Genomic DNA, 12,874 nt, shown 5'->3' with positions numbered 1-12,874 from the left:
TGTATTAGAACAAGACAGATATAGTTCTAAGTTTACCATAACTTATCGATAATTCAACAACAACAAATGTAATCGAAATGAAAAAGTCTCAAATAAAACATACTTATTTACTTACTTACTAATAATCAACAATAGTGTTTTCAACGTTTTTATAAAAATATGGATTTATCTGTGACCGTATATTTTACGGATAGTGAAAATGAGGATACTACAGCTAGCGTGCCACGTAGACAACTCCGTGATATGCATAATGTTTTAGAAATGCCCAAACAATTGTAAGTTTTTTGTGCGTTGTTAATAAATGCAAAATAATTATGTATATTCTGATACAGATTTGTCGCGAATTTTCGAGTAACGAAAGATATCTTTCGGATGCTACATGAGGAATTTGAAAAATATAGCGCTCCCTCTTATAGAAGTACTCACGTCCGAGGCGATGTAAGATTAGCCACATTTTTGAGATTCCTCGCTACAGGCAGTTACCAACAAACCGTGGGAAATGAGATTATTTCATCCACGAGTAAAGCAACTGTTTCCCGAGTCATCACTGAGTGCTTGGACATTTTTGCCGTAGTTGGATAAAAATGCCATTGCCAGAGGAGGAAGTAGCAATTAAAAAAGGTTTCTTTGAATCATCCGGTTTTCCGGGTGTAGTTGGAAGTGTCGACGGAACACATGTCCGTATAAAATCGCCAAGTGACAAACTGAAACACCTATACTATAATAGAAAAGGATATTACAGTATCAATGCAATAGTGGTAAGAATAATTCAATTGTTTCAAGTATCAGAATGTAAGTTATTTCTTGACTTCAGATTTGTGATCATAAAACAAAAATTTTGTATGTTGATGGCAGACACCCTGGTGCCAACCATGACGCCTTCATATGGGATCATAGCTCCGTTGAAGCAAAACTGCAGGAAAGCTATGATAGTGGAAACAGAAATTCGTGGATTCTAGGTAATTTGCTTTAGTTTAATAATGAGCTTATAAATATTTTGATTGCTGCTGCAGGTGATTCTGCATACCCGTTAAAACCATTTCTAATGACACCTTTTCGAAACCCATCGAATACTGTTGAAAAACGATACAATAAAAAACACGCAAGTGCTCGGAATGTAGTTGAGCGTTGTTTTGGAGTACTTAAAAATCGATTTAGATGCATCATTGGATCTCGTGGACTACACTACGGTACAGCAAAAACAACAAAAATCATTAATTCATGTTGCGCGCTACATAACATTTGCCTTTATTACAAATGTCCAGAGCCGGACGATTTAGAAATTGAAAGCGAGGGAAATGATAGTGAAAGTCACGAAGCAAGCGACGAAAGAGCTTCTTCCATACGTAGAAATATAGCAAATAATCTGTAAATTCTGCGATATGACATCCTAGATTGTTTTGTTATCTCATACGGCGGTTATATTTTATCGGATCGATATTCCTCTTGTTAATGACATTTGTTTTTCTGAATGTATGCTTAGTACTAATCCTGCCTATAAGTCACTAACCGGAAGATGGGCTCCGGTTAGTAACTTATCGACCCGATAAATACAAACATATGATCTGTCTGATCAGCTGTTTAAATTTGTTTACCGCGGTTTTTGATAATAATTTCTTAATTAATAACGAGTGTAGTGTTTGGCATGAATAAAAGAATTTTTGATATTTTTTCTATGGAAAATATAATGGATGATGCCGAACCACGTGTGCATTCTGCGAGACTTTATAAATGTAGACCAAATTACATTTCTGAAATGGATGATAAAGAGTTTATGAAGAGATTTAGAATATCGAAAAAAACCTTTTATCCTCATTAAAATCAAAAATCAGTTAAAGTCTGCTACTGGCAGGTAAGATAAAATACCAAAGTTCTTGCTCCCATAGTTTCATTGTACTTTTCCTAGGAATCACGCAATTACGCCTGATCTCAAACTTTTACTGGCCCTTCGCTTCTATGCAAGTGGAAGTTTTCTTATAACCGTTGGAGATTTTTGTGGAGTAAGCATACCAACAGCCAGTCGATGTGTGAAAGAAGTGTCCAGTGCCATCGCATCCTTGTCGAAAGAATACATTAAATTTGAACATGATACATTGCAACAAACAATAGCAGACTTTTATAAAATTGCAAAATTTCCAAAAGTAATTGGAGCAATTGACTGTACACACATACGTATACAATCTCCGGGCGGCGACGATGCAGAAATTTTTAGAAATAGAAAGGGATACTTCTCTCTTAATGTACAGGCGATTTGTAATGCCAATCTAATGTTTGAAGACATTGTCGCTCGATGGCCAGGATCATCTCACGATAGCAATATATTCAATAACAGCAAAATTAAATTTAGATTGCACAACGAAGAGTTTCGAAACTGCTATATTTTAGGCGATAGTTGATACAAGGTATCAAACTACATGATGACTCCTGTACAGAATCCCATAACGGAAAGCGAAAAATTGTACAATGAGTCACAAATAAGGACAAGAAATGTTGTTGAAAGAAGCTTTGGAGTTTGGAAACGTCGATTTCCAGTACTATCTATGGGTCTGAGATTAAAATTAAGCACCACAATGAGCGTGATTATTGCGTGCGCAGTGTTACACAACATTGCTGTAGTACAGAAAGAGGCCGACCCTCCCGAAGAACACTTACCCTTGCCTGTCGAGACCTGGAATGAAGATGAATCATCATTCGAAATAACAAATAACAGGAATGCTTATGCTAGAACAGCATTGATTTCCAGCTATTTCGGAAGGTACTTTTTATTTGCAAATTTGTATAGTTTTAAACTAATATTGTACATATTTCAGCCTTTAACAAAAACTTAAAAATCTATCATTAGTATGAATAAACGTTTAAAAAAACTTAACGTTTGTTCTTCAATTTTTTATTGTACATATTTCAGCCTTTAACAAAAACTTAAAAATCTATCATTAGTATGAATAAACGTTTAATAAAAACTTAACATTTTTTCTTCAATTTTAAATTGAATCAAAGTTTTGGTTTGATTACACAGTGCAACACAAAAAATCCAAACAAAAAATCACTTATCCCAGCCGAAAGTACTCGATGAGAGGATGTCTGGATTTTGCTAGATCGGTTGCCGTTCGTCTTTTATGAGCATCTCAAGTTTTGTCGCCAACTTCGATTTTGAGCACTGTTTCCAATTTTCGTATGACCATAGCTGGAAAAATGCTTTGAATTCATTTGTTTTGTTGTTTCGTAACAAAAAACGAAAAATAAAGAATAAAATTGCAAACAGAATATCAAGGAGTGGTTATATGAATTTGACATGTACTACAAAGTTGTTCATAATGTTATAAAGGGTGATTTGTTAAGAGCTTGATAACTTTTTTTTTTTAAAAACGCATAAAATTTGCAAAATCTCATCGGTTCTTTATTTGAAACGTTAGATTGGTCCATGACATTTACTTGTTGAAGATAATTTCATTTAAATGTTGACCGCGGCTGCGTCTTAGGTGGTCCATTCGGAAAGTCCAATTTTGGGCAACTTTTTCGAGCATTTCGGCCGGAATAGCCCGAATTTCTTCGGAAATGTTGTCTTCCAAAGCTGGAATAGTTGCTGGCTTATTTCTGTAGACTTTAGACTTGACGTAGCCCCACAAAAAATAGTCTAAAGGCGTCAAATCGCATGATCTTGGTGGCCAACTTACCGGTCCATTTCTTGAGATGAATTGTTCTCCGAAGTTTTCCCTCAAAATGGCCATAGAATCGCGAGCTGTGTGGCATGTAGCGCCATCTTGTTGAAACCACATGTCAACCAAGTTCAGTTCTTCCATTTTTGGCAACAAAAAGTTTGTTAGCATCGAACGATAGCGATCGCCATTCACCGTAACGTTGCGTCCAACAGCATCTTTGAAAAAATACGGTCCAATGATTCCACCAGCGTACAAACCACACCAAACAGTGCATTTTTCGGGATGCATGGGCAGTTCTTGAACGGCTTCTGGTTGCTCTTCACTCCAAATGCGGCAATTTTGCTTATTTACGTAGCCATTCAACCAGAAATGAGCCTCATCGCTGAACAAAATTTGTCGATAAAAAAGCGGATTTTCTGCCACTGATTTTGGTAATAAAATTCAATGATTTGCAAGCGTTGCTCGTTAGTAAGTCTATTCATGATGAAATGTCAAAGCATACTGAGCATCTTTCTCTTTGACACCATGTCTGAAATCCCACGTGATCTGTCAAATACTAATGCATGAAAATCCTAACCTCAAAAGAATCACCCTTTACATTTTGTCCCTTAACTGTTTGGCAAAATTTTCAACAGTTTAGGAACTATAGTCGAAAACCCGAAAAAATCGGTGATAAAAGTGGTAATTTTATCGACAATTTTGAGATTTTGAACTTGAAGATGAATATTTTCGACCTTAATATATATTTTTATTGGCCGAGTCAAGAGCTTCAACTTTGCTGAATACGTCAAAAATGAATTGACAGCATCTTTTGAGCTATGGCCATATGAAAATTGGAAAAAAGACAAACGGCAACCAATCTGGCAAAATCCACAAATTACTTTTCTCCTCTCATCGTGTACTTTCCACTGGTATAAGTGATTTTTTTGTTTGGAGACAAAAAGTGGAATTTTGCGTCATAGTGTTATTATACTTACAAACTAAATAATATTGGGAAAAATACTTAGTAAAAATTACATTGTGAGGCGACGTTTTTTTTCTTCAATTTCCAACTGAAGTAGTTCATTTTTTATTGAATTGACTGTAGTTCATACTAATGCTTCTCGTCAGCTCTCAAATTTTCATTTTCATAAAATTGCTGTTGTATTTGAATTAGCTTTATCTTTTCTTCTTCCATCGTAGGCTTTCTTCGCGGGGTTTTAGTTGATTGAAGTTTTTTCGAAACTTTTTCTTTAAGTACCATGGGGTTCCACTTAGGTGCAGCGTCTTCGACATACTCTACCTCATCGTATACATCATAGGAATTTTCCTATAGATTCATATACATGCGTGAAAAACAGTAATATATTTTAATATAACTGTTTATTACCTCTTCCAAATAGCACTCAACAACTTCCGACGTTTCTTCATTGTACATAGATTCGTTATTGTTTTCTGAAATAGAAAAGACCATATTGAAAATTGCGCAAAGAAATGTAATTAATGTCATTTACGCCCTGTTCCTGTATATTGTACAAAAACACGGTTGTAAGAAAATCACTAAATCATTTTTTTTTGTATTTTTGAATGTTTGAATGTTTGTTTCGTTTGTATGAGAATCATCGATTATCAAAAATGTGCATTTTGAAGTGGCTTAAGATTTTATTCGCTCTCGTTATATACAGGAAAAGGTCATTAATAAAAAATCTCCTCATATAAACAACTCACAATCACAAGTGTTCCAATTAGGTAGATTTTAGAATATTCATACTCAACATATTTACTTACCATCATTGTCAAAAGGGTTATATAGCCCTGTGCCCGATTGACCAATCATTCCAGAAATTGTTTCTGATATCGCTGATACAGATGAATTTGCGCGAACTCCTCCTTCGGTTCGGTATGTTTCCCTTTTTTCGGCGGCGAGCTCCACTTTTGTTTGCCTTTTTAAATTTTCATACTTGTCTCGGAGAGCCTTCCATGGACGAATTTCTCCTGTTTGACTGGAAAACTGTTGAGAAAGCTTTTCCCAAGCATCCGCTTTCTGTTTCCATGTGACGGCATCCGACTTCTTGTTCTCTAGCACGGCTTTATTTTCTTCAACGAGCTCTATGAGTAATGTTTCTTCTGTTGAAGTGAAATTTTTCACACGCTTTCTTTTTTGTTGGTTCATTGTTTATACTTCACAAATTCATAAAACAGATGATGGAGTTGTAATATTGCCATATTTCGCAAATCGTTGCCACATTTTTATACTTAAAGGCCGGTACTATGTTCATTCTTGCGAAAAATTTTTATGGAAACCATTATTTCGCACATAGAAAGCGGCGTTTTTTTAGGTAGCTTGGAGCGCTATTTTACAGGGAGCGATATTGGATTAAGTTGGTGGTTGTTGCTTGTTTTTACAAAATAACATTTTATTTTTCCTTGGGCAATTGATCTGCTATTCCTTTGATCCTTTGTATAGTTTCGGAACAAAAATAGGGTCCGTGTTTGATTTATAAACCCGCACAAATAGTTTTTAATAAATAAATTATTTCTTAATTCACATTGCAAATGGCGCCGTGCTATAAACGTCAGTTTTTCAACACGAAAAAACAAAGTATCACAAATGGAAAAAATTTCGCAAATTTTTCGCATTTTTTGGTTTTGTATGGAGTTTCAACGCGAAAACCGAACAGAGTACCGGCCTTAACTTTTGAATGAGTATGAGAAATCCATATTAGTTAACATGCAGTTTAAACTAACGATAAATTAAAGTACTTGTTAGTTATCACCTACTTTATCAGGACTATGAGAAACCGGCCCTTATAAATTAGTTATTATCTGTAAATATTTAAAATTCCTGAGGTGTTCGTATCGATGTCCTTATTCCAGAGTACGCTAAGTCGACTTAACATTTTTTGATGGAGTTCGTTGTTTCTTTAGCCAAGTCATTTTATCACTATTTTGAATTCGTACATACTAAACAAAATAAACATGATTTTAAGACGAAAGAAGTAAATTTATATCTTATACTGTTTTTGAGAAATTCTAAAAATAAAATTTTTAACACTTCTTACACTTAGCGTACTTTGGTATGTAGACATCGATATAAAAATATATTTTTTTTATACCCTCCATCATGAGATGGGGGTATATTAACTTTGTCATTCCGTTTGTAACACATCGAAATATTGCCCTAAGACCCCATAAAGTATATATATTCTGGGTCGTGGTGAAATTCTGAGTCGATCTAAGCATGTCCGTCCGTCCGTCTGTTGAAATCACGCTAACTTCCGAACGAAACAAGCTATCGACTTGAAACTTGGCACAAGTAGTTGTTATCGATGTAGGTCGGATGGTATTGAAAATGGGCCATATCGGTCCACTTTTACGTATAGCTCCCATATAAAGGGACCCTCAGATTTTACTTGTGGAGCCTCTAACAGAAGCATATTTCATCCGATCCGGCTGAAATTTGGTACATGGTGTTGGTATATGGTCTCTAAAAACCATGCAAAAATTGGTCCACATCGGTCTATAATTATATATAGCCCCCATATAAACCGATCCCCAGATTTGGCTTGCGGAGCCTAAAAGAGAAGCAAATTTCATCCGATCCGGCTGAAATTTGGTACATGGTGTTAGTATACGGTCTCTAACAACCATGCAAAAATTGGTCCACATCGGTCCATAATTAAAGGGTGATTCTTTTGAGGTTAGGATTTTCATGCATTAGTATTTGACAGATCACGTGGGATTTCAGACATGGTGTCAAAGAGAAAGATGCTCAGTATGCTTTGACATTTCATCATGAATAGACTTACTAACGAGCAACGCTTGCAAATCATTGAATTTTATTACCAAAATCAGTGGCAGAAAATCCGCTTTTTTATCGACAAATTTTGTTCAGCGATGAGGCTCATTTCTGGTTGAATGGCTACGTAAATAAGCAAAATTGCCGCATTTGGAGTGAAGAGCAACCAGAAGCCGTTCAAGAACTGCCCATGCATCCCGAAAAATGCACTGTTTGGTGTGGTTTGTACGCTGGTGGAATCATTGGACCGTATTTTTTCAAAGATGCTGTTGGACGCAACGTTACGGTGAATGGCGATCGCTATCGTTCGATGCTAACAAACTTTTTGTTGCCAAAAATGGAAGAACTGAACTTGGTTGACATGTGGTTTCAACAAGATGGCGCTACATGCCACACAGCTCGCGATTCTATGGCCATTTTGAGGGAAAACTTCGGAGAACAATTCATCTCAAGAAATGGACCGGTAAGTTGGCCACCAAGATCATGCGATTTGACGCCTTTAGACTATTTTTTGTGGGGCTACGTCAAGTCTAAAGTCTACAGAAATAAGCCAGCAACTATTCCAGCTTTGGAAGACAACATTTCCGAAGAAATTCGGGCTATTCCGGCCGAAATGCTCGAAAAAGTTGCCCAAAATTGGACTTTCCGAATGGACCACCTAAGACGCAGCCGCGGTCAACATTTAAATGAAATTATCTTCAAAAAGTAAATGTCATGGACCAATCTAACGTTTCAAATAAAGAACCGATGAGATTTTGCAAATTTTATGCGTTTTTTTTTAAAAAAAAGTTATCAAGCTCTTAACAAATCACCCTTTATATATAGCCCCCATATAAACCGATCCCCAGATTTGGCTTGCGGAGCCACAAAGGGAAGAAAATTTCATCCGATTCAGCTGAAATTTGGTACATGATGTTGGTATATGGTCTCTAACAACCATGCAAAAAATGGTCCATATCGGTTCTTAATTATATATAGCCACCATATAAACCGATCCCCAGATTTGGCTTGTGGAGCCTCTAAGAGAAGCATATTTCATCCGATACGGCTGAAATTTGGTACATGGTGTTGGTATATGGTCTCTAACAATCAAGCAAAAATTGGTCCACATCGGTCCATAATTATATATAGCCCCCCATATAAACCGATCCCCAGATTTGGCTTGAGGAGCCTCAAAGAGAAGCAAATTTCATCCGATCTGGCTGAAATTTGGTATATGATGTTGGTATATTGTCTCTAACAACCATGCAAAAATTGGTCCACATCGGTCCATAATTATATATAGACCCCATATAAACCGATCTCCAGATTTGGCTTGCGAAGCCTCAAAGAGAAGCAAATTGCATCCGATCCGGCTGAAATTTGGTACATGGTATTGGTATATGGTCTCTAACAACCGAGCAAACATTGGTCCACATCGGTCCATAATTATATATAGCGCCCATATAAACCGATCCCCAGATTTGGGTTGCGGAGCCTCAAAGAGAAGCAAATTTCATCCGATCCGCCTGAAATTTGGTACATGATATTGGTATATGGTCTCTAGCAACCATGCAAAAATTGGTCCACATCGGTTCATAATTATATATGGCCCTATATAAACCGATCCCCAGATTTGGCTTGCGAAGTCTCCAACAGAAGCAAATTTCATCCAATCCGGTTGTAATTTGGAACATGGTGTTAGTATATGATCTTTAACAACCGTGCCAGAATTGGTCCATAACGGTCCATAATTATATATAGGCCCCATATAAAACGTTCTCCAGATTTGACCTCCGGAGCCTCTTGAAGGAGCAAAATTCATCCGATCCTGTTCAAATTAGGAACGTGGTATTAGTATATGGTCGCTAAGGACCATACCAAAATTGGTCCAATCACACAAAAATTGGTCCATATCGGTTCATAATCATGGTTTTTGGCTCTAGTCAAAAATAATCTACCAAAATTTTATTTCTATAGAAAATTTTGTCAAAATTTTATTTCTAGAGAAAATATTGTTAAAATTTTATTCCGTTCTCAATAAAATTTTCATCATTGCTAAAATTTTATTTCTATAGAAAATTTTGTCAAAATTTTATTTCTATAGAAAATTTTGTTCAAATTTTATTCGGTTCATAATCATGGTTGCCACTCGAGCCAAAAAATAATCTACCAAGATTTTATTTCTATAAAAAATTTTGTCAAAAGTTTATTTCTATAGAAAATTTTGTTAAAATTTTATTGCTGTAGAAATTTTTGTCAAAATTTTCTTTCCATAGAAAATTTTGTCAAAATTTTTATTTCTATAGAAAATTTTGTGAAAATTTTATTTCTATGGAAAATTTTGTTAAAATTTTATTTCTGTAGAAAATTTTGTCAAAATTTTATGTCTACTTTGTCAAACTGAATTATATACATATTGGATCGATCTTTTTTGATTTAATATATACCACGTATGGACTTGTATACAATTTAGAAGATGGTGGTTTTAAGGAGGTTTTAAGATACCTTGCCATCGGCAAGCGTTACTGCAACTTAAGTAATTCGATTGTGGAATGCAGTGTTTAGAACAAGTTTCTACGCAATCCATGATGGAGGGTATATAAGCTTCGGCCTGGCCGAACTTACGGCCGTATATACTTGTTTTGATCTCATATTAGGCTACACTCAAAGAAAAAGTCTGCTAAAACTGCAGTCGATGTCTGCTGTTTTATTTTTTTACTTCAAGGCCTAATTAACAACAAATTATAACATTTTTAGGTTATAACTTTTTGCCCACAGCATATTTAAGAACAAAAATTAGTTTTTGATGTACTTTTGCACTGTAATATACTTACAAACTCCTAAATACTGCTGCTTTAGCAGACTTTTCTGCTGTCCCTACTAACAAATTTCTTTGGGTGTACTACGCGCTTCTAAAAAGGTTGTGCCTTTGTAAACAATCAGTGAAAAATGTATGTATGTATTCACAAAGTAAATAAAAATATATTTTTTCACAAAAACCTTCAATTTTGTTCATAATTTTTAAAAGGGTACGTGGTCGAATATATAATTGATAGTGCTGAAGAAATTATGTAACAAATTTTCAACAAAAAACTGCAACAAGGCTACACTCACAGAAAAACTCACAGTAATACCTCAAATGAATTTTAAACAATTATCTATTAAAATTTTAATTGATTCAACTAATGTTTGAATTAAAACAAAAATCAATCACAAACACTAAAGTTGTACAATTGTATAAATTAATTGACGTTGGTGATTGATACTACCATTTGTATTAGTCCATTCACATTAGGCCCGAAATCTAATAAAAGTTGACTTGAAACCCTTTTTTAATACTGTGAAAAGAAAAATGTGCAATTTAATGGCCAGCCATTTAATACATATTTTTATTGTGTAATTTAATGTAATTAGTAACGGAGTTATAACGAAAACTAAAAAATCAGTCTACTTCACTTTAACTTTAAAAACTTAAATATATATAGGAATTCAATTGAAGGAGTAAGTACTTAACATTGATAAAGTTTGTATTCAATTGTTATACAAGAAATTTTCAATTGATTCTTCAATTCTGAGTAGACTACCCTCAATTTTTCGGGTACTTTGGGCCTGTGTCTCTGCCGCAACTGCAATCCTCTCTGCTGCTTCGGCTAACCTTTTAATCTGCTCAGTTGCTTCGACCGTTGTCATTGAATTTTGTTCGGCCAATTTTAGTTGTCGCCGTATTAGTTCCAATTGCTCATAAGTTGTAGTTTTCTTTTTCTTACATGGAAAACTGGATTCCTTTTCATCACACATTTTCTTCTTTTTTGAAGATGAAGGCATTGAGCAAGGCGATAGTTCATTTCCTTTGTTTTGAGATCGTACCTGAGAATCTTTATCTTTCTTTTCGGCAGCGTTTTCACATGTAGGACTCGTAATAACTACTTTATCTGGACTAGTCGTCAATATCTCCATTGACAGTAAACTGTCCTCATCTTCTTCAATACCAAATGTTGAACCACTGGGCGCTGCGGCAGAAGAAAGATGAAGAGTTCTGTCAACAGACTCTTCAAGTTCACTTAACTGTGAAAATCGATAAAGGCCACCTCCTGTTTGAACTAAGCTTTTTTTGTTGGAAGTAATCTTTTTTTTCGTTCTGGATTTTAAATCCGTCCAAGTCTATAAAATAAAAATTTAGTCAAAACTTCCAAACAAAACACAAAAATGTAACCTTTTTCCAATCAAATGTAGAGCGTGTTGGTGGACCCAATGAATTGAGCTCTTGGGTTAAATCTTGCCACTGCTCTTCTGAGGAGATTCTGGTCGATCCAACAACCGGAATACCCCGAGCTAAATCTGGATTGGCCTCCATAAACGAAGTAAGAGCCTTCAGCTGCTGCATGGTCGACTTCTTTAAACTGAAATATGAAAACAATAAAACCAGTTGTACAAAAGGACGTAATATACAAGAAAACAAATTTGTATACTATTTTCCAAGTTTTCTTACCATTTGCTCTCCATTTTCACTTACAATATAACAAAAATATTTTAAGCATTATTAGTCGATACCAAAACAGCAAGTGACTAATTATGACATATCGGATCGTAGAGTTGACAGTACTTTCGACATACAGAAACTCAATTTTGCTTGAAAGGGGTTACGTTATCGATCGAGTAGCCGGTCGACTAATTTCTCGATAAAAACGAGTTATAGAAACACAAATCACATTTTTTCTCTTTACAAGTCGACCGTGAGTGTAATTTCGACATCGTGAAACAGGCCATGAATCGCCCAAATAATACGGTGAAGTGTATGATTCAGTTCATCAGGAGATATAGTGAGGCAGTTTCTAAGTTTTTTCGACTGAAATCGGAAAATATATGAGAAAATTCTGAGGCATTTCAAATAGTTGCTAAATTTGTGAGCCGCTTGAACTATATATGGCACATCTTCTTGTTGCGCGAGTAAAATTGTTTTCCTTTTTTCTATTGTCATTTCTTCTTCGCTGATATTCGGACCGTCAAACGGTGGCCATTCAGATTCGGAAGATCGTAGAAACGATGGGCCATAAAACCAATTAGAATTATCCAGTTCGATCACTGAGCAACCTCGTGACACTAAGTCTGCAGGATTCTGGTCTGTAGGTATATATCAAAATTTATTTTTGAAATCGAAAAATCGAAATGATTTTTTAGTTGATTCCAAAAAATTGCAAGTAAATGTGATGCGCACAATTCTAACCGGGGCAAAGATCTTGTTTTTAGTGGGGCAACTCTAGATTTTGAAGCTACAAGATTTGTAACAACATTGCCGAATGAATCGATGCATCGGAAATAGAGACAACAACCATACGCTTTAGTAGAGGCATCTCCAAATCCATGCACTTGAAGATCAATCAAATTGGTTAAACGAATGAATCGAGAAATTTTTAATTGGGTTAGATTATGGCAATCAGCCAAAATATTAGTCCAA

At 35.4% G+C, this 12,874-nt stretch overlaps 3 protein-coding genes and 1 long non-coding RNA gene across 4 annotated transcripts; 2 read left to right on the top strand and 2 right to left on the bottom strand.

Moving 5' to 3' along the window:
- Positions 1-142: 142 nt before the first annotated feature.
- On the top strand, positions 143-747 carry LOC142241268 (uncharacterized). Its single transcript, XM_075313000.1, has 2 exons — positions 143-275; positions 333-747. The coding sequence occupies exons 1-2, from the start codon at positions 160-162 to the stop codon at positions 580-582; spliced, it is 366 nt and encodes a 121-aa protein (XP_075169115.1). The 5' UTR covers positions 143-159; the 3' UTR covers positions 583-747.
- Positions 748-820: 73 nt separating this feature from the next.
- LOC142241276 (uncharacterized) lies at positions 821-2,869 on the top strand. Its single transcript, XR_012723554.1, has 3 exons — positions 821-959; positions 1,014-1,852; positions 1,907-2,869. It is a non-coding gene; the product is annotated as an uncharacterized LOC142241276 (long non-coding RNA).
- A 1,484-nt stretch (positions 2,870-4,353) lies between these two features.
- Positions 4,354-5,811, bottom strand: LOC142230869 (myb/SANT-like DNA-binding domain-containing protein 3). The gene is made up of 3 exons (XM_075301493.1): positions 5,427-5,811; positions 5,029-5,093; positions 4,354-4,968 (listed from the first exon to the last, which is right to left on the bottom strand). Exons 1-3 carry the CDS (start codon positions 5,809-5,811, stop codon positions 4,753-4,755), a joined length of 666 nt encoding a protein of 221 aa, XP_075157608.1. The 3' UTR covers positions 4,354-4,752.
- Positions 5,812-10,774: 4,963 nt separating this feature from the next.
- On the bottom strand, positions 10,775-12,627 carry LOC142241255 (uncharacterized). Its single transcript, XM_075312994.1, has 2 exons — positions 11,633-12,627; positions 10,775-11,580 (listed from the first exon to the last, which is right to left on the bottom strand). The coding sequence occupies exons 1-2, from the start codon at positions 11,801-11,803 to the stop codon at positions 10,951-10,953; spliced, it is 801 nt and encodes a 266-aa protein (XP_075169109.1). The 5' UTR covers positions 11,804-12,627; the 3' UTR covers positions 10,775-10,950.
- Positions 12,628-12,874: the final 247 nt, after the last annotated feature.

Source organism: Haematobia irritans, chromosome 1, assembly GCF_050003625.1.
Source record: "Haematobia irritans isolate KBUSLIRL chromosome 1, ASM5000362v1, whole genome shotgun sequence".
Taxonomy (NCBI): domain Eukaryota; kingdom Metazoa; phylum Arthropoda; class Insecta; order Diptera; family Muscidae; genus Haematobia; species Haematobia irritans.
This window is presented reverse-complemented; position numbering and strand designations above follow the sequence as displayed.

Excerpts from the sequence above, each read along its gene's own strand:
- LOC142241268 (XM_075313000.1), top strand. The coding sequence starts at position 160 with ATGGATTTATCTGTGACCGTATATTTTACGGATAGTGAAAATGAGGAT. Across the intron at positions 276-332 it reads TTAGAAATGCCCAAACAATT|ATTTGTCGCGAATTTTCGAG; the intron begins GTAAGTTTTTTG and ends ATTCTGATACAG.
- LOC142241255 (XM_075312994.1), bottom strand. The coding sequence starts at position 11,803 with ATGCAGCAGCTGAAGGCTCTTACTTCGTTTATGGAGGCCAATCCAGAT. Across the intron at positions 11,581-11,632 it reads CTACATTTGATTGGAAAAAG|ACTTGGACGGATTTAAAATC; the intron begins GTTACATTTTTG and ends TTTATTTTATAG.
- LOC142230869 (XM_075301493.1), bottom strand. The coding sequence starts at position 5,811 with ATGAACCAACAAAAAAGAAAGCGTGTGAAAAATTTCACTTCAACAGAA. Across the intron at positions 5,094-5,426 it reads TAACCCTTTTGACAATGATG|AAAACAATAACGAATCTATG; the intron begins GTAAGTAAATAT and ends TTTCTATTTCAG. Across the intron at positions 4,969-5,028 it reads TTGAGTGCTATTTGGAAGAG|GAAAATTCCTATGATGTATA; the intron begins GTAATAAACAGT and ends ATGAATCTATAG.